Source organism: Tachypleus tridentatus, chromosome 10, assembly GCF_004210375.1.
Source record: "Tachypleus tridentatus isolate NWPU-2018 chromosome 10, ASM421037v1, whole genome shotgun sequence".
Classification (NCBI taxonomy): domain Eukaryota; kingdom Metazoa; phylum Arthropoda; class Merostomata; order Xiphosura; family Limulidae; genus Tachypleus; species Tachypleus tridentatus.
Window position 1 is genome coordinate 111,991,511 of NC_134834.1, and position 22,027 is coordinate 112,013,537.

Here is a 22,027-nt window from a genome sequence, read left to right on the forward strand (position 1 = left end):
GCAACAACCCAATGCAAATACACGTAAGTGTCATGTTTTGTAATTGTAACATTTCACCATATCTACACCACAGAGTACATGTCAGTGTTATGTTTTGTAATAGTAACATTCCACCATATTTTCACCACAGAATACATGTCAGTGTTATGTTTTGTAATAGTAACATTCCACCATATCTTCACCATAGAATACATATCAGTGTAATATTAAGTAATCGTAACATTCCATCATATCTACACCAGAGAATACATGTCAGTGTTATGTTTTGTAATATTAACATTCCACCCTATCTTCACCACAGAATACAAGTCAGTGTTATGTTTTGTAATAGTAACATTCCACCATATCTTCACCACAGAATACAAGTCAGTGTTATGTTTTGTAATAGTAACATTCCATCATATCTTCACCACAGAATACAAGTCAGTGTTATGTTTTGTAATAGTAACATTCCACCATATCTTCACCACAGAATACATGTCAGTGTTATGTTTTGTAATCGTAACATTCCATCATATCTTCACCACAGAATACATATCAGTGTAATATTAAGTAATCGTAACATTCCATCATATCTTCACCACAGAATACAAGTCAGTGTTATGTTTTGTAATAGTAACATTCCACCATATCTTCACCACAGAATACATATCAGTGTTATGTTTTGTAATAGTAACATTCCACCATATATACACCACAGAATACAAGTCAGTGTTATGTTTTGTAATAGTAACATTCCACCATATCTTCACCACAGAATACATATCATTGTCATATTAAGTAATCGTAGCATTCCACCATATATACACTACAGAATACAAGTCAGTGTTATGTTTTGTAATAGTAACATTCCACCATATCTTCACCACAGAATACATATCAGTGTAATATTAAGTAATCGTAACATTCCATCATATCTTCACCACAGAATACATGTCAGTGTTATGTTTTGTAATAGTAACATTCCACCATATCTTCACCACAGAATACAAGTCAGTGTTATGTTTTGTAATAGTAACATTCCATCATATCTACACCAGAGAATACAAGTCAGTGTTATGTTTTGTAATAGTAACATTCCACCATATTTTCACCACAGAATACATGTCAGTGTTAAGTTTTGTAATCGTAACATTCAATCATATCTACACCAGAAAATACAAGTCAGCGTTATGTTTTCGAACATTGCACTATATCTACATCACAGAAAATGTGTCAGTGTTATGTTTTGGAACATCCCACCATCAACACGTCACAGAATACACTTCTGTTATGATTTGAGACATTCTATCATTTCTACATCATAGAATACATATCAGTGTTATGTTCTGGAACATTTCATCATCTCTACATCAGAGAAAACATGTTATGTTTTGGAACATCCCCCCACCTCTACATCACGGAATAGATGTTATGTTTTGGAACATTCTACCATTTCTACATCACTGAATACATGTCAATGTTATGTTTTGGGACATCCCACTATCTCTATATCACAGAAAACATGCTATGTTTTGGAACATTCTACCATCTCTACATCACAGGATACATGTCAGTGTTATGATTTGAAGCATTCTAGTATCTCTACATCAGGGAATACATGTCATTGTTATGTTTTGGGACACTCCACCATCTCTACATCACAGAATAAATGTCAGTGCTACTTTTTGGGACATCCAACCTGCTCTCCATAACAGAATACATGTTATGTTTTGGGCCATCCTACCATCTCTATATCACAGAATACATGCTATGTTTTGGAACATTCTACCATCTCTACATCACAGGATACATGTCAGTGTTATGATTTGAAGCATTCTAGTATCTCTACATCAGGGAATACATGTCATTGTTATGTTTTGGGACACTCCACCATCTCTACATCACAGAATAAATGTCAGTGCTACTTTTGGGACATCCAACCTGCTCTCCATAACAGAATACATGTTATGTTTTGGGCCATCCTACCATCTCTATATCACAAAATACATGTTATGTTTTGGAACATCCTACTATTTCTACATTACGGAACACATGTCTATTATGATTTGGAACATTCTCCCATCTCTACATCACGGAATGCACATCAGTGTTATGTTTTGGAACATTTCACCATCTCTACATCACAGAATACACGTCAATGTTTTATTTTTGTGATATCCTACCATGTGTACATCACAGAATACATGTGTGTTATGTTTTGGAACATTCCACCATCTCTATATCAGAGAATACATGTTGGTGTTATGTTTTGGAACATCCCACTATCTCTACGTCACAGAATGTATTGTCAGTGTTATGTTTATGGAAATTCCAACATCTCTACATCACTTAATGCATCTTACAACTATAATTATAATAAAGGTATTGCATATATTCTCTCGGAATTGGACCACTGGAGCTAAGAACCCCTGGATCTCATGCACCTTAACTTGGTCTGGTTGAAGAAACCAATTGATACAATACGATATCTTACAGGTATAATAGAAAGCAGTCGTTTTAAAATAATTAATTAAATACCTAATTTTCGTTTCTGATTTTGATAAAGCTTACCTTTATCTCTGTAGTCTGTGATCATGTTGGTGTTTCGTGAAGAGAAAACCCCTGAAGACGAGGTTAAGGCATGGCAATTTTGGCACAGTCGACAGCACAGTGTAAAACAGCGGATTTTAGATGCCGGTATGAACCTAATGAAATGAAAAACATTGGAGATTTCATATAAGTGTTTTGTTTCTGGTAACATATATGATATGTCTATGAAATCGAATGTTGGTTTGATTTTTATCTAGATTGAATTTAAGCTTGAATCTTACTCATACAACTAGGACTAACTCAGAATTCATAAACATTTTAAACAGTAAACCCACCATGAAAACTATAACTGGACAAAGAAAACTACGTATTTTATTTCAATTACAATTATAACTGGTTATTACTATGTGAAGAATTTAACTAGGCCCGCCCCGTAGAGGCTCAGTGATAAGTCCAGAGACTTATAACGCTAATACCTGGATATCGATACCTGTGGTGGGCACAGCACAGATAACTAATTGTGTACTTAACTGCGAACAAAGAAATCAATCAGTATGGATATTTAAATAGTGAAGTGTGAAAGAACATTGTGAGAAATTATTGCTATAAGACTGACAAAATTATATCAAAGTTAAAGTAAGCTGTATTACAATCTATGTGTACAAAGTTTTTAAAATTAACAAAAACCACTATAACTACCCGTATTTCTAATCTACTTAAATAATGAATATTGATTTAACAGACACGAAGAACAGTTCTGGAATAATAGGCCAAGTAGAAGAGATTACACATAACGCCATAGCTATTTACTGGAATCCTCTTGGAAGTCCGGCAAAGGTAAATGAACAATCGAAATTAGGCCTTTGTGAAACCTTAGACACCATCAAGAATTGTTATTATATATTAGTTTGTTATTGTTATTTAATCTATATTATTTATTTCTGGTTTACTTTTTCAGTTTATTAAGAATTTAGAAAGAAACCTAAAAATATAATATAAAGACGCCCCTAGCGGTAAAATACACGCCTTTTACCCCACGTTCTGGTATTTATTATTATCATTATAGTACTTTGAAATATACATTAGATACAAATGATGTAAATTTAAAACTGGTCTTTAATCTGACCGACTCTACATATAAGGAAGTGCAGTTATGGATTTATTTTATTATTGTTAAATACAAAAACTACGTGCAAACTGCATTTTATTTTACGATTTATTCTGGAGTTTATCTGTTGTTATTTGCAGGTCAACGTAGCAGTACAGTGCCTTAGTACTGACTTTAGTAGTCAGAAAGGTGTCAAGGTGAGGAAGCAACTGTACATTTTAGATAACATCGAATTTCTCGTAGTTAATTCTAAACATCCGTGACAAAGGAATGTTAATGTAATAATTACTTAATTATGTATAACTGTGTAATATATCTAACAACATTAAAACCAGGTTCTAGGTTACATATAGCTAATAAGTTACTGTTAATATGAGTTACCACGTTCCAAGCTTCATATAGCTAATAAGTTACTGTTAATATGAGTTACCACGTTCCAAGCTTCATATAGCTAACTAGTGAGTGTTGATACGAGTTATCAGATTCTAGATTTGTTATACCTAACTACTAACTGTTAATATGAGTTATCAGATTCTAGATTTGTTATACCTAACTACTAACTGTTAATATGAGTTATCAGATTCTAGATTTGTTATACCTAACTACTAACTGTTATATGAGTTATCAGATTCTAGATTTGTTATACCTAACTACTAACTGTTAATATGAGTTATCAGATTCTAGATTTGTTATACCTAACTACTAACTGTTAATATGAGTTATCAGATTCTAGATTTGTTATACCTAACTACTAACTGTTAATATGAGTTATCAGATTTTAGACTTGTTACACCTAACTACTAATTGTTAATATGAGTTATCAGATTCTAGATTTGTTATACCTAACTACTAACTGTTAATATGAGCTATCAAATTCTAGATTTGTTATACCTAACTACTAACTGTTAATATGAGTTATCAGATTCTAGATTTGTTATACCTGACTAGTAACTGTTAATATGAGCTATCACGTTCTAGGCTTCACATAACTAACTTGTAACTGTTAATATGAGCTATCGCGTTTTAGGCTTCACACGGTTACCAGTACAAGGATTTTCAGTATATTTTTGTCTAAACTGCCCCCTGGGTCAAGTTTGGACTCCTCGAGGTATTGGATTTCTGTAACATCTTAAAAGTTACATCCAGTTGTTCAAGTTTTGCGAATTGTCGCGCACTGTGTTATATCTTGTTCCTGTGGCTTTGAAGATTGACCACAGGTTAGAACCCGTCAGTTAAATTGGATAATCATTAGAACGTTACGTCAGCGCGTTTGTAACTCAATCAAAAACATACAAGTCATTTCGTGGAGTAATAGGAGCGGGAGTTATTATTGACTGAATATCCCATTTTATTATAATACACGTGAGTGAACATTGACCCGAGAACTCTCACAGTATAGTTCAAATTAGTTATTATTGACTGAATATCCCATTTTATTATAATACACGTGAGTGAACATTGACCCGAGAACTCTCACAGTATAGTTCAAATTAGTTATTATTGACTGAATATCCCATTTTATTATAATACACGTGAGTGAACATTGACCGAGAACTCTCACGGTATAGTTCAAATTACGTAGGGAAGAGACAATTTCGTGCTTTTTTTAAACTTTTGCATTAAAATACATGATTACACTCATAATCTTCGTAGGTTACGATGTTTTTTTACGAAACATAAACTGATCTGCAAAGGTTTTATCTTAATTTCTCTATGGATACCGATTTTAGTAAAACAATATTCGTAATAATAATCGGGTCTTGATTTTTCGCAACACTTGAAATTCCTGTCGGTACATCTCACAGTTTTAATTATTTCATACCATATGTATAACGCGATTATAAATATTAGCACTTTGTACTTTTGTGACAAATGTTGCATATAGGTAAAGGTAACTACTTTTAATTAGGCTTAACTACATATTTAATAAATGCGGTATAAAAATGCGTTTTTTTTTACTTTAAGCCTCAAGTATTTAAATAAAAAATATTTAGGTCTACATAAGTATAAAGTTAGTCCATAATAGATATTCTGAGAATGATGTAGCATTTCGGTAATAGTAATGTAATTATAGAAGCACATCTTAAATGCCTACCGGTTAGTAACAACTTGTCAGATGATGAGGGATTTGTGGAGGATATAACTGTTTTACTGTTAAAACCAGACTGATTTAAACGTTCCCTAAATGAATAATAATATTCTTGCTTAACCTTTAAATTACTGACATGATTAACGACCTTTCTTGCCGGTAGGGGTCCACGTATTAAATCATTGAATAATCTTATATTTTGTTACAACATTGATTGTACAGTGGCTAATGTGATTGATCGCAACTTTTACGATGTTCCTTGGTTACATTTGTTTGTGTCTTAAGGTAATAGAGACTGTGTAACCAACAAAATTTTAAGTTATAATTTGGCCTTAACCTGTGTACTAAACGTTCCTTCAAACCCCCTGTAGACACTGAATAAGGTCGTGGAACAAACATGTTTTGAAAACCAGCATTGTTCACTTAATAGATTTACATTCTGCATTAAAACGCGTTAGGTTCACGGAACTACTAATGTATATGACATAACCCTCCAATAGTAGCAGTCGATTACATATAACTAATACAGAAGCGTCATCTTTTATAATAATTATCTAGTATTAAAAAGATCGCTAATGTGTGGATCGCTACCCTAAAGAAATATATTTGAACTTGGATCTGTAGGCTGTTCTAATTAACGTGCAAGAACTGCATGAAAAAATAAAAATAAATTATTCACTCGTAAGAAACTCAAAGGGCTACTGTTGTCTTCTAAGAATTCCCTTAACACAGGGCATCTTATAGCCAATAGTTCAACGGAAAGTTTCAAGGCATATAACGCTATGATTAGTGGTACGATCCCTGCAGTGGATTGAGCTCAGCTATACCATTGTCTAGCTGAACACTAAGTCACAAACAAACAGTTGGTGGTTATTTATTTTCATTCGTGTTAGCCTTTAGTTTGTTAATTTAATGTCTTTCACGGTACTTTTACTAATACGTGATACTTAGTTGTATTTCTTCTATCTTATTGTGTTTTGTTTTTTGCACTGAACGTCACGCCAGCAATGCATGTTCAGAGAGAAAGGCGAACCTTTACCTGGACATAGTTTCGATTATTCGGGTTGCTTATATATGTATGCTGATTTCAGTTTCATTTCTGTTAAGTTTTTGTCTTCATTTTGCCTTAGGGTCTGCCACTACACTTACAGATCGACACGTTTGACGACTGTAGAGAGGGGGTTAATCCCATACACCGGGGGTATTGTCAGATAAAAGTATTCTGTGACAAGGTAAGTTTTAACCATTGTACTACAGAGGTTGGAAAACAAATGTTTTTATTAGATGTGGTAAGTTTTGAATTGTGTAGGTATTCAGAACAAGTTTATTATTATAGTTTGGTTTTTCTAAGGGTGATAAAGGAACTATTCCGTATTTTACATCATATGTGCAGACTATACCGTATTTTACATCATATATACAGACACTACCGTATTTTACATCATATACAGATTATACCGTATTTTACATCATAGTTCCAAATTTTACTGTTGGTCAAATAGTCAAGTAATATGGACAGTTTAAATCGATCTTTGATAAGAAAGTTTTCTTTTTATATTTTGTTATTTACAGAAAATATAAGAGTGAGAAACGAGAAAACGATAACAAACTGATAATATTAAACAGCAAAGTCAACACTGATACAGTTAAGTATTGGAAATAGGTCGTGGACTTTTACTGTTGAATATAAGTCAGAGATAGATCATGGATTTATACTGTTAAATATAAGTCAGAAATAGATCATGGACTTGGCTGAAAGATAGAAAAAATGAGTAAAGACATTATACACTTACAAATAAACAGAAAAAACTATTTGGTTTAAATCATATCTAAGACTCACAGTTTAAAACATATCTGGACTCTCACAGTTTAAAACATATCTGGACTCTCACAGCTTAAAACATCTGGACTCTCACAGCTTAAAACATATCTGGACTCTCACAGCTTAAAACATATTTAGACTCTCACAGCTTAAAACATATGTGGACTCTCACAGATAAAGAGACAGGTTTGGCAAACTTACAAGGTTCAACAGAAGTCTAATATAAAGAGAGTTAGGTATGGTGGACTTACAAAGTTTACCAGAAGTCAGACCAAGAGACAAGTAGATATGGTAGACTTACAAGGTTCAACAGAATTCATACAAACAGACAGTGACGATGACAGACGTACACATTCAACATAGTAAGATTACATAAAGATGTAAATAACAAAATCAGATATAAACAGATAACAATAACTAAACAGGATAAGAAATGTTCAAAATTGAAGATAAAACATTAAACAGAAAAACCATGACTAAACAGGATAATAAATGTTCAAAATTGAAGATAAAACATTAAACAGAGAAACCATGACTAAACAGGATAATAAATGTTCAAAGTAATGAAGATAAAACTTTAAACAGAAAACCATGACTGAACAGTATAATAAGTGTTCAAAACTTGAAGATAAAACTTTAGGAATAGCAGCAAAGAGATTTAATAACATTCAACTATTTATAATGAAGTTATTTTGTTCTACTTTATACCTGAAGAAAACATGCCAATGTTCTATCGAAACATGTAGTATACTCTCCCAAAATAAACCACTTCGTTTTGCTTATAAATTGTTGTTTGTGAACGTATTATGTTAATATACTGTACTTGAATATCAAAGAGAAGCTGGCCTAACTGTTTACAGCTAGGTAACCTGTTCTATTTTTTAGGATAAACTCATTATGTTAACATGCTGTACTTTACTTGAGTAACAAAGAGAAGCTAACCTAATTAGGTAATCTGTTCTGTGTTCTAGGATAAACGCATTATGTTAACACACAGCACTTTACTTGAGTAACAAAAAGCTAGGTAACGTGTTCTGTGTTATAGGATAAACTTGTTAGAAAACCGGCTCAGAACCGTAACCTGTAGAACGGTTTTAAGAACTATTGTTGTTAAACAAGAAAGAGATAAAGGAAAATGTTTTGTACAAATTTCATATAACGAAGCTGTAAGTAAAACGTAAAGATAGCGACAGTTTTTTTCCTTGCGATACATTGTATAAAATTATCTGACTATGGAAGAATTTTGTGCCGATGAATCATGTTGTTAATAAAAACATGTAACGTGCCAATTAAATGCGCCTTTATATATAATACATACATGAGTGAGTCGAGTGTGGCCAAGTAACATCGTGCCTACTTTGTGAATTTAATAATAGAGTTCCTATTCGATTCAGTTTACTAAAAAAAACCATGTTCCACACATTGTGGTCGTGATAATCCAATCTATTTGTCATACAAAAGATGGCGGTGGATGCTGTTGACTGTAGTCTATCACTTCAAAGTTAACTATAGATATACAGAAATAGCCCTTGTGTTACTAAACAAAACCTTTTTATGTGACATTATTAATACGTTCAACAGACTGTCATTGCGAGTACAGTTTTTGGAATATTAACTACGAACGTGCACACTAGGTGCTAAAAAAACTTCCAAAATCGTAATTTTCTCCTTTAAACTTTTCATAGAACATTAATGTCAGACATATTACATTTTTAAACAGTAAATTAGTAGCATAAGTCTTTTAGGGCATTTCAATTTTTCTTGTTTTTGAAAATCCCTAAAAAGGATAATAATAAGAATGCGGTATTTATAAACGTATTAGGCCTAATATGAGACAAGTAAAATTGTAATGATCCTTCGACGGGTTTGTAAAACCCATATCAATCGTTGAGTATGTGATGTTGTAGAATGTCAAGAAGTATTTAAATTAGAACGAGTTGTTCTTTATTATCTCCAGGGGAGTGTATTTGTGGGGAGGGAAAATTAAAACTATTAGCATGAAGGCCTTTACCTTCAAGGTTCTTTTTCGTGCAAGGAGCGGAGTTAAAAAAAATAAAAGGGCGGACCGTTAAATCTAAGTAGATTGTACTGTCTTGATAGTCAACTTCTTGCTACGAACAATGCCTGTAAATATCGAGAACCTCGCGATAAGGGCGTACGTATGTTTCTATACCACGGCTAGATCTGATCTCGTGCTTCCTTCTATTGAAGTAATTTGATAATAAATATTGTTGTCTACGTAATTGACATTTCGCACACATCACAACACGCAAGTTGTCCACACCCATTATAACGAAGTAAATATCATATTTGTTATTACACAAAGCTAGCTTGAGTTGAATAATTATTGCGTGTTTTTTACTTTTCAAAGTTTACACGGGCACGTTCTTATTTCAATCTCTCAGCAAAATACGTGGTAAGCTCATTATTGAACCATTTTTAACATTTCGTGTACTGATTAAAACTAACTCATAGAACGTATGACTTCGATAACTTTTTGTTAATATATTTAAAATATTTTTATTACTCAGGGCGTGGTAATATTTAGTTTCAATATTTTGTTTTTATTTTTGCAAATTCTTTTTTTTTTTTTCATTCAGAAATGCTAACAGCTCTCTTTCTTTTAATTATTATGAATGTTGAATAATTTTAATTACTGTTTTGTAATAAATGGTAATATTTTGCTTCAGGATGTGTAATCGCTTGTGATTGTTTCAAACAGTGGAGTTTGTTTTATTTATCAGGCTTAGCGTGTCACAGAAGATAATAGGCCTAAACTCGATTTGAAGCGATGATAAGTACGTTAAAAGACTGACGGTCAAATCCCAATATTCGGCTACATAAATGTTGCCCAATAGTTGTCAGTATATTATATTCACAAACTACTTTCCACCTAGTGTATCATTTCAAAGTTAGAGACAGCGCCCGTTTCTTGAGTAGATCTGACAAGCACTGAAATGAACGTATTTAACTTAATTGGTTTATTGTTGAAACATTCTATCTTTTTTCCTGACATTAAGTGTATATGCAAGTAGGTAATGGAAAACACATATCCTATTATTTTATTGTTACGTACAAATATATGTGATTAGTATGGTTACAATGTTTTGTATATTTTTTCTAGAGTTATGGTGTGGAATCAGTTTAAATACAACTTAAATCACCTACTGTAGTGGGTGTAAGGTGCATTTAGTATAATCTCAGGAAAGCTACTAGAACCCACTTTAACCAAGTGGTGTATCCATCTCAGCATCCTTCCTAGAAGAAGCCTCACTCAGGCTCACTGTTGGAACAGCCCCTTAATATGTAGTGGTTACAGATATAACCAGAAGTCTGACTCTGTTGATCATGTATTAACGTGATCAAACTAAAGTATTATTATATAAACGTAATTGATTGTTGTTTACAATTAAACATAAAGCAACACAATGGACTATCTGTGCTCTGCCCACCACGGGTATCAAAACCTGGTTTCTAGCGGTGTGAGTTCGCTGTGACACTGGAGGGCACGTGATTGAAGTAAAGTATTGTTAAATTGAAGCGATTAAAAGGGAATTGTATTTACTGTTGTATATATTTTGGGTGAATAGAAGGCAAACAACTATGTATAGAAGATAAGTGATTACTTTCCCAAGGTCAACAAAAACTTAGTTATAGTGTTCATCATTGTGTTTTATGACGTACATCCTAAAGCAGTTTATTATGTAATGATTTTGTGTTTTTTCATATTATATTCTGTGCAACCCTTTTATGTTTGTCACGATTGTGTTAACCTGTGCGTTTTATGCATATGTGGATAATTCACCGAATTGCTACGAAGGTTTCATGATTAGTTTATTTATTGTCTTTTCATTGGTTTTAAATGTTGAGTCCATTTTAAGTCCAACACTACACATCGTGTTCCGTTTGAATTTATGTGGTTTGTACAGTAAGAAAGTTTTGTACGAAAACTTAATAGATTCTGGATTCTACTTTCTCCAACATGTAGTCGAGGGTCTTATCTGTTTATATAGCTGGTATTGGTATTAGAAACTTGTATTTAAAACTAAACAAGTAACAACATTTCGACGTAGTTAAGCCGTTGTCATTCTTAACTTGATGAGTTGAACAAGTCGAAACGTCACATATTTTGTGTTTTGAATAAAAGGGTTTAATACTCACATCAGCCATCCGTGACATATATTTGTTTCAACTGACATCATGTTGTTTCGTAGGTTGGTTGAATTGCGCCCATCCGTTGGTATGAGGATATTTTATGGCCGTCACTTGATGTCTTCAGTCTAGTGTGGGACTGGTCAGTTTTAGAGTTAGTATGTTGATTGCCTGAATGAGTTTAAAAATATATATATATTACATCATCTAGTTTTGGTACATAGATTCCTTCAGCCAAACAAATTTCTGTTAAATACAACTTTGTTTTAATTGAAATACGATTATTTTCTCAATTTAATATTTGTTTTTATTCAGCTTGATGCACTTTATAATTTCGAATCTTTTTTTCTGTTCATCACCTGCTGAAATTCCATTTTTTCCTGAACAAAATGTTTGTCTTATCTATGAAGTCATCTTAGAAGCCAGAAACTCACTCGACGTTCTTTGCTTTAAAGAACATTTTGATTTATATAACTAAGAACTATGTAACATCAAATCTGAATTTACAGACAAGATGTGGTTTTATAGTTAAAAGTATTTTGAGCCATCTGGTGGTTGAAACTTCAAATAAAAAACCCAACAATTGTTTATTTCTAAACTCCTTAATACTTGTAGTAATAAGCAACGTGACACTGAACAGTTATAACGAACCTGACGCAAATTACTTCAGCATATTAACACGCTTATAAAACTTTTTTCTCGTTAAAATAAGGCTGTCGTTCTATTATGTCGGCTCTTCACAACCCTCAGTGTTTTATCATATCCACAGGGTTTCAGTTACTTCATCACATCAGCTCGAACAAGTTACCATGAGGCCAGAAGGGAGCGTTTTGCAAACATTAGCAAAGTGTATGGGGTCGACATAAAATATTTAAAGTGATCATTAATGTCAAAATGAATAACTTTATCAACAAACGTTGATTTCAAAATCAGCACACGTTGGTATCAGGAATTTCCTTAGTATGTATCCAAGACACGAAAGTTATATGCAACAAATTAGCAGTGGCAGAAGACCCCTGAATACATAAAGTGCTGATATGCGTGAGACCTACTTAGCTATTCAACAGATGGGCTTATACTATCTGTAGGCCTTCAAGGCATGAATATGCCTTCTCATAGGAGTCATGGAATTTATTACAATTTGAGTAGATAAACATCCTTTCAACCAGTGAGGTCTTGATGGAAATTGTCGGGCCTTTACAAGCAGACGATCAAAATATATAATTACAATTTGGCCCCAATCTTCGCCATCGACTTTGAGTTAAGTAATAAAGTGTTAATTTTACTACTCACGCAGTATTTGTGTGGATCCCAAGACACAAAGATCCAAAATGTCTTCTTGTTACTTTATTTATAACTGAAGTTTAGTAAGGCTTACAACGACCTATACAACGGTGTGTAAAGATTTTATAAAACAAGTGACGTTTATTTTCGTTTGTATAATATTCGCCTTTCTTACACTTTAGGGGGCGGAGCGTAAAACAAGAGACGAAGAACGAAGGGCAGCGAAGCTAAGATTGACGGCAACAGGAAGTAGGTGTCGCTATTTATTATTTTATTTATATTACCATATTTGATTTAAAAGTACGTTTAAAATGATATTATTTTAATTTCTGTAGAATAACTTTATTTATTGTTCAGGACAGACAAAATATACTTTTATGAAATCAGCTCGTCTCTGATGAAATAATAATCAGTAATGTCGAGAAACCCACTAGTTGAGAAATTTATATGCAAAAACGGCTCGTTTGGGTTGAGAAAATATTTTACATAGAAGAGCAAACAACGTTTCGACCTTCATCGGTCATCGTCAGGTTCACAAAGGTGAAAAAACAACTCGTCTCTGATTAAGTGTTAATGTTTATTTATTTCATGTGATTTATTTTTAATTGAAACTAGGCAGTGGGATAAGGTTAGTTTATTTGTTTGATAACACGACTCTAATAATGATTTTTTTCGAAACTACAAATTAAAATCGTAGCTGTAAAACATTGTATAGTTATTTAAGTTAAATAGAAACATCACTTTAATGAGAAGATAACATGTATTTCTGTTTAATTTGACACCACCTCTCTAATTTTTTTACATAATAAACTTAATCGTCAGATCCACTATTAACTAACCTATGTGTAAGAAGTTTTCTTACAGTTATCATTCAAAAATAAGCATTAATACTGATATCGTAAGAATATTCTATAGAAATTGACACGGTTACAATTTACAAAATTATTATTTGATGAATATGTGAAGAAAAGATAGATTTATGACTAGAGCTTACCTAAATTATTGGATGTTCTTAGAAAAGTAAAATGAAATATTCTGTGGTGTATCGTAGATACCAGAAAAAAGATGGAAGAAATGTATCATTCTCCGTGTGAGAGATCGGAGTTTTACTCCATGAGTGACCTGTCCAAACCACCAGTGTTCTTCACGCCATCTGTTGACTTGGAGAAGGTTCACCAGAACAAGGTTAGAACGGCATCTTTCTAACAGTATAAATATAATAAAATAAATTGATATAAGAACGTCTTGAATGCTGTAGTCTCAGACATTGGCTGGGCTGTCAATGTATGCATCAACTTGCTTGCAGGGACTGTTAATGTGAATATTCAAGGTTCGCAGTCTGTTGCCGCAAAAGAGCTCAACGCATATTGGAGCTGCTTATGCGCTTTAGGAGTGACAGTCAATTCCATTATTCTATCAAACAATAATAGTCTAAGAGTTGGCGTTTAGTTCTGTTGACTAGTTGCCTTACCTCTTAGTTTATCATTTCAAATGTAGGCAGAGCTATGCCTGGGTAATCATCCGCCACTTTGAGGGAAATTCTGATGTAAACAGAATCGGATGCTTGTGTACTACTAATGAGAAAGTATTTTATTCATGTTTCGACTCCCGAGTACTAAATATTATTTTTTCCTCAAGTTTGATTTTGTTTCAAAACGTAATAAGTTTTATTTTTTGAAAAGGTATTTTTTATATCTTTCAAAGATATTACTGTTTTGGTGTCTGTTCATAAGCACAATGTGGACATTTTGTTTGCCGAGTCATGTAAATCGTCCACTAAGCTCAACGGTAAGTCTCAAGGCTCATATCTCTGAAACCCAGATTTGACAGTTGTGGTGGTCAAAACAAAGATAGCCCATTGTACAGCTTTGTGCTTAGCAACCAACAAACATAAAAACTATTTGTTTTTAAACTGTAAAATCCCCTTGCCTTATCCGATTACTCTTTCTGCTTGCCTGTATATAGCATTTTTTTCTATTATCACTTTAGTTGGGATTAATATGACAGATGTATATAGCAGTTGGAAACTGTATCTTTTAGGGACAGACATGAAGCTGCAGAATGAAAAAACAACAGTAGTTTCGGTTTTGTACCATGTATCTAAAATATTTGTAAACGTCGTCAATGTACATTCATATCTAGGTTTTACAAGACTTTGTTGACATGACACCATTTTAATATCTTGAAAAAGCTAGAACTATCTAATTTGTTGGGTTGAAGGTTACACTCGTTCTGTTCGTATACCTAGTATTTGCATACGTTATTTTCAATCACAGATGTACCTTATGTGACATATGGATTAAACAGGAAATCAGAAACCGCTAGTGGTCGGGCGTAGTTATCTCTAGATTAGAACTGCCGAACAGGAGGAGGATAGCCAAGAAAAACACCCACCGCCTACTGTTAATGAAATAATGGGATTCGTTGTGATGGTTACTATGCTCCCACAGCTGAAAGTACGGGACGTGCACAGAAGTATATTGGGGTTCGAACCATGAATCTAGTTATTCGCAGACTAATTAGCTAACCACTAGGCTTACGTGATGTTCTGTAGTAATTTTATAATTGCAGAAAAATGAACAAGTGCACGTGGCCATAACTAATGTCACGTGGAAGAATGTCTAATTAAATGCTTGTAACGTTTTCCACAGTTACCATTATTATCTGGAGTCGCTCAAAACTTGTAGTATAAAGTCTTATTAAAGAACGCAGGTGGACCTCTCAGTGTCAAGTTTTGGTTTCATGTGTACGCTATATGTCTTCAGGATACCAGCTTCACGTTACGAAACATTAAATTATGAGGAACTGCTAATAATTCGTCACGACATTTGTTCGTTTGTGTAATTTTATGCTAAGCCACACGAGATCTATCTACACCATCCACCCCAATTCAGCGGTAAACTCTACCCACCGCCAGGTTTGGGCTACTTTTTTTACCAGTGAGAAGTAGGATGTAACGATGTTGTGGCTGAAAAGACGAATATGTTCGGAAATAGGAATCGAACTCGCAATCCACAGATTATGAGTTGAATGCTCAAGCATCAAGCTTCTCACGAGATACGCGAACTTAATTTAGTCTAAGATTAGTTGACACTGCTACTGTTGAACGTTATTCACTACTCTAGTTTGAACATGGCTTAATAATAAATAACTTTAATGTTCACATTAACAACTTATAAAGATATTCAATTTTGTAAAGACTATATAGTTAGGTTTTCTAACTCCCTCTAGAGAGTTAAAACAAAACGAACATTAACATGTAATGAAGTCTTGACGTTCAGAACGTTTCTGTTATTATTATTTCTTCTGTGTGTTTAGCTGTCTTTATATAATTAAATATTATATGTTAGAAGTTGAATTTTAATCTTTTATTTTAAATATAAATAGTTTTTGTTCTTATCAAAGCCGGTCCGGCATGGCCAGGTGTTTAAGGCACTCCACTCGCAACTGAGGGTCGCGCATTCGAATCCCCGTCACAACAAACATGCTCGCCCTTTAAGCCGTGGGGGTGTTATAATGTGACAGTCAACCCCACTATTCGTTGGTAAAAGAGTAGTCCAAGAGTTGGCGGTGGGTGGTGATGTCTAGCGACCTTCCCTCTAGTCTTACACTGCTAAATTATGGATGGCTATCGCAGATAACCCTCATGTAGCTTTGGACAAAATTAAAAAACAAACAAACAATCTTATGAAAGTCAAATATCAGTGTAACTTTATTGAACATTACAAAAATAACGGGTTTGGTTAACATTACAGCTACACGGATTTCTTAAGAACTTTGGGAATTTTATTTATTTTGAATAAGAAGCTTGTTTTTGTGATATCTGCGAGAACTAGTTGTCATTAAATTATTTCAAACTGTTTTTGAGAAGCCTAATAGATGTATGGTTTTTTTTGGTGAAAAGGTTGTTTTAATATCCACTGTCATAATCTAACATTTGTTTTGCCTTACACAGATCTCTGGAATAGAATTATCGCTGTACACAACACCGCCACCTAGTGAACAAGTGGCTACAGAAGAACAACATAATGAATGGTAAGTTCAAGTTGACGTGCCATCCACCATTACTCGAGGAGTCTGTTTCCCAATAAAATTTATTTATGAAATTTAATTTTATGTAACAATAACAATATTTGATCAACAGTTCTGCTTAGTTGGATTACGTCAGTTTTAAGGTTGAATCAGTAGCGCCGACAGATGTTTTCAGTCGATAACGAAGGTGTCTTTTTCACAGAAAACCAAATTATCACTTTTGTTTTTGTTGTTCTATATGTGTGCGTATGTGTGTTTATGTATTACAAATTCCTAGGAATGTATTTCGCTTGGAGTTCATTGGTGCTGTTTGAAATACACTGTTAGAAACAAAAACCAAGTGATAAATAAAACGTTGTATTCTGTTCAAAATGTTCTGTACATTGTATAATCCATTCTGTAGTAATTATTAAAATTACATTATATTTGTATATCCTTCTGTGTAGACAAAGAGGTTATGAACAGACTTCAAGTCCTATTTAATAGAGAGCGTGGGGAACTGTAGTGTATTTACGTACATAACATGTTACCAACCTCTTTGAGGACATTGTTCAACAACTTTGAATGTGTATATATATTTTCATATCCACTAATGACGTATTTGATATGTATTCATTGTAACAGTTTTATACGTTATTCAACAATACACATTCTATGTTCCAGCATAAATACTTTGCAGTTATTGACCTAGAGCTCTTCACGTGGTATAAAACACTAGAGCTCTTCACGTGGTATAAAACATTTTCAGTTCCATGCGTGATGTCACAGCAGAACTTTGCAGACAGTTTTTTGCAGCATGGTGAAAACAGGCTGGTTCATTTACACTTAATCGAAAACAATTTGATAATTTTAAACTATATAATAATAATACAAATATATACTAATGTGTATGTGACGTCGCGATGTGCAGCTCATACAGGTTTAAGCAGCAGAACTTTGCAAACGACGGTTTATTAGTCCTGTGAAAACACGCTGATTTGTATAGACCTAATTTACAAAGCACCTCGGAAATAATACCACCAGTACTCTTGTCACAGACATATATTATATATTTATGTTTATAGGTACTTCGAATGTAAGACGCTATTTAATTTAAGACACACCTCACGTTTAAAAAGGGATTTTTAAGGAAAAAAAAGGATTTGGATAATAATTAGAAAGGAGTAAATCCTTTAAGATAATTTATTAATGAATCAAAAATGTTAATAATGTATTTAAAATAACATATAATAAAAATATATAAAATATACAATTTAAATTTTTCATCACAGTAATGTTTCTTCCTGCTTTATTTATTTAATCAGAATGTTACTCTTGTTTCTTCTGACTCACTGTTATTTACTGAAGTTGAAGCATCTTATCACTTGATTCACTACTGTCTCAGAAAAAGCCATCTTGCCTTCCATCTTCTGCATCTTCAAACTCTGACGAAAATTTTTGACTAACTGTTGTCCTTCGCCTTAATTCTCCCCGTTGCGCCAAACATGCTCGCCCTTGCAGCCGTGGGGGCGTTATAATGTGACGGTCAATCTCACTATTCGTTGGTAAAAGAGTAGCCCAACAGTTGGCGGTGGGTGGTGATGACTAGCTGCCTTCCCTGTAGTTTTACACTGCCAAATTAGGGACGGCTAGCACAGATAGTCCTCGAGTAGCTTTGTGCGAAATTCAAAAACAAACAAACAAACGTAATAATAAACCTTCTCTTTTCGTGAATTTGTCAGAGCAGCCACGACTAGCCTTGAATGAAATACCACTATTATCTAAACATTCTTTTGCTTTTAACATTAAGACATCTCTCATTACAGGTAATCCGTTATTTCACAACTCTCTGAAATATATTAAAATGACAACATTAATTTCAAGATGTCTTCCTTTTCTTGGACCAGAAAATGATTTTGTACTTTTCTTGCAAGAAAACAACACGGTTTTCATACCATGACAACTATGTACATTTGCCTCACTCACTGTATACTTTTTACTGGCTGCATGATTCCCAATCTGTTTGGTGCATAAAATAACTTTCAAATTTGGCATCAAACATAAAACATGGGCAAAAAATGGAATAAAAATTAAAAAAGCAATAAAACAGAGTCTGAACAACAGGAAAGTCAAAGACTGAGGACGGTGATATCCAACTACACCGCTAGAGGCGCAGACATGGACAAATTTCACGTTTTGTACGTGTTTCTAAGCTAAGCTCGTTTTAAAATATAATCCAATCTGTTTCATAATGCAGGATGATTTTTTCCGAAAGTCTTTGTTGTCTGAGGAAAATGGTGTTTTCGAGACTTGTAGAGTGAAATATAAAACCACGGATTTAAGACGCACTTTCAGTCCGGAAGATGTGAAAAAAGGTTTTTTGAACTTCACGTAAAGCTACACGAGGGCTATCTGCGTTAGCTGCCCCTAATTAAGCGATGTAAGACTAGAGGGGAGGCAACTAGTCATTACTACCCACCGCCGACTCTTGGGCTACTCTTTTACCAACGAATAGTGAGATTGACCGTCAGTTATAACGCCCCCACGGCTGAAAGGGCGAGCATGTTTAGTACGAATGGGATTCGAACCTGCGACCCTCAGTTTACGAGTCGAGTGCCTTAACCCACCTGGTCATGCCGAGCCGTGAGAAAAGAATTTAGTCTTAAATTCGAAGAAATACGGCACATGTTGTATTTGTAAATTTATACAATTTTAAACTTGTTGATTTTTTTAAAATAAGATAAAACTTTAAGATCTATATCTAGGCTAAATATTTATGTCACATATTTTGGTAAAACTGAAAACAGAATGGGAAAAACAGAGCGATTATTGACCAGTAACTTCGGGCAACAGTTCGTTTGTTATCTTCATAAGCAGTCAGTACTTGTTTATTCAACATTTAATTTAAAATTTATTTGAAACAAATTATCTGTAACTTTTGAGGCTACATTTGTTGATATCATATCCAGTGTTTATAGATAACATTATGTACATATTAAAACTAGTTCGTTAGTGAATGTAAGTTGAACAACTGGTATATTTAAACTACTCAAAGTACCCACGTGTTCTTTGTTCAGTGAATCTCGTGATAAAAGTGATGATACCAGTGCCATCAGCGATGTTGTCCCTCACTCCCCAGTAGCACCCAAAAGAATGAAACTTTATCCTTCGGACAGAGGTGAGTTGAACTCATGGACGTGCTACTTGCTAAAATCTAATACATAAAAATATACATTTATCCAGCACTGAACTCTAGATTATCTTACTGTTACTATTAGCAATTCAAAAAGTAAACAAGACAAAATTGATTTAAAGGAAGATATTTTCTTAATATCTCATTTCCGTTTGAAGAACAATCTGAAGAGAAAATTACGACAATTTTTGACAGGTAACCGAAATATGTTATTCAAATAATATAAGAAAAATTAAAAAGTATTTTTTTTTTCTTTAAGATTATTGTTTTGAAGTGGCATCTAATGTTTGAAAGTGTAATATCCGGTCAAAATAGTGATAGCTTTAAAAAATCTGTAATTTTCATTGGACAACTAATGTTTTATTATTAACGTATGTTTTTTTTTAGTATTTCAGTAGTCAATGTATTTTATTTAATTTTAATAATTCTAATTATGTCATTACGAAAAAAATCTAAGTGCGAAAATATTAAAACTTAAGTTGTTCAAAAACTGCTCACAGCAAATGTCAAAAAGTTGCAGAGAAGTTCGCATATTTGGACTTGATCAATATTTCAATTAGCATTATCTATCGTACCCTAGGTTCACAGAAATTCAACTTTATTTTATACTGTGCTCTTCTACTGTATTTGTTTTATAGTTTGCACTTGAAAAGCGAGTATTTTAAAATACTGTCTGCTATTCTTAACGTGTCCTATCCGATGTTTTATCAGTTGTCAGGCACTGTTTCTTGTCCTGACGCCATATCCGATGTTTTATCAGTTGTCAGGCACTGTTTCTTGTCCTGACGCCATATCCGATGTTTTATCAGTTGTCAGGCGCTGTTTCTTGTCCTGACGCCATATCCGATGTTTTATCAGTTGTCAGATACTGTTTCTTGTCCTGACGCCATATCCGATGTTTTATCAGTTGTCAGGCGCTGTTTCTTGTCCTGACGCCATATCCGATGTTTTATCAGTTGTCAGGCACTGTTTCTTGTCCTGACGCCATATCCGATGTTTTATCAGTTGTCAGGCACTGTTTCTTGTCCTGACGCCATATCCGATGTTTTATCAGTTGTCAGGCACTGTTTCTTGTCCTGACGCCATATCCGATGTTTTATCAGTTGTCAGGCACTGTTTCTTGTCCTGACGCCATATCCGATGTTTTATCAGTTGTCAGGCACTGTTTCTTGTCCTGACGCCATATCCGATGTTTTATCAGTTGTCAGGCACTGTTTCTTGTCCTGACGCCATATCCGATGTTTTATCAGTTGTCAGGCGCTGTTTCTTGTCCTGACGCCATATCCGATGTTTTATCAGTTGTCAGGCGCTGTTTCTTGTCCTGACGCCATATCCGATGTTTTATCAGTTGTCAGGCGCTGTTTCTTGTCCTGACGCCATATCCGATGTTTTATCAGTTGTCAGGCGCTGTTTCTTGTCCTGACGCCATATCCGATGTTTTATCAGTTGTCAGGCACTGTTTCTTGTCCTGACGCCATATCCGATGTTTTATCAGTTGTCAGGCACTGTTTCTTGTCCTGACGCCATATCCGATGTTTTATCAGTTGTCAGGCACTGTTTCTTGTCCTGACGCCATATCCGATGTTTTATCAGTTGTCAGGCGCTGTTTCTTGTCCTGACGCCATATCCGATGTTTTATCAGTTGTCAGGCGCTGTTTCTTGTCCTGACGCCATATCCGATGTTTTATCAGTTGTCAGGCGCTGTTTCTGTCCTGACGCCATATCCGATGTTTTATCAGTTGTCAGGCGCTGTTTCTTGTCCTGACGCCATATCCGATGTTTTATCAGTTGTCAGGCACTGTTTCTTGTCCTGACGCCATATCCGATGTTTTATCA

At 34.0% G+C, this 22,027-nt stretch overlaps 1 protein-coding gene and 1 long non-coding RNA gene across 7 annotated transcripts in view; one reads left to right on the forward strand and one right to left on the reverse strand.

Moving 5' to 3' along the window:
• Nucleotides 1-22,027, forward strand: part of LOC143230098 (protein grainyhead-like) — a 163,384-nt gene that overhangs the window by 123,025 nt on the left and 18,332 nt on the right. For 5 of the 6 annotated variants that reach the window (XR_013016234.1, XM_076463141.1, XM_076463144.1 and 2 more), the window contains 8 exons: nucleotides 2,568-2,679; nucleotides 3,275-3,369; nucleotides 3,781-3,837; nucleotides 6,860-6,961; nucleotides 13,170-13,236; nucleotides 14,039-14,172; nucleotides 16,943-17,022; nucleotides 20,076-20,176. Coding sequence is in view for 5 of the 6 variants with exons in the window: in XM_076463141.1 (XP_076319256.1) it covers nucleotides 2,568-2,679; nucleotides 3,275-3,369; nucleotides 3,781-3,837; nucleotides 6,860-6,961; nucleotides 13,170-13,236; nucleotides 14,039-14,172; nucleotides 16,943-17,022; nucleotides 20,076-20,176 (748 nt within the window). In the remaining variant the exon portion in view is untranslated. The remainder of the gene's footprint in view (nucleotides 1-2,567; nucleotides 2,680-3,274; nucleotides 3,370-3,780; nucleotides 3,838-6,859; nucleotides 6,962-13,169; nucleotides 13,237-14,038; nucleotides 14,173-16,942; nucleotides 17,023-20,075; nucleotides 20,177-22,027) is intronic. The other variant, XM_076463142.1, reaches the window with a different exon arrangement.
• Nucleotides 2,554-13,092, reverse strand: LOC143230099 (uncharacterized). Its single transcript, XR_013016235.1, has 3 exons — nucleotides 12,997-13,092; nucleotides 11,713-11,874; nucleotides 2,554-2,687 (listed from the first exon to the last, which is right to left on the reverse strand). It is a non-coding gene; the product is annotated as an uncharacterized LOC143230099 (long non-coding RNA).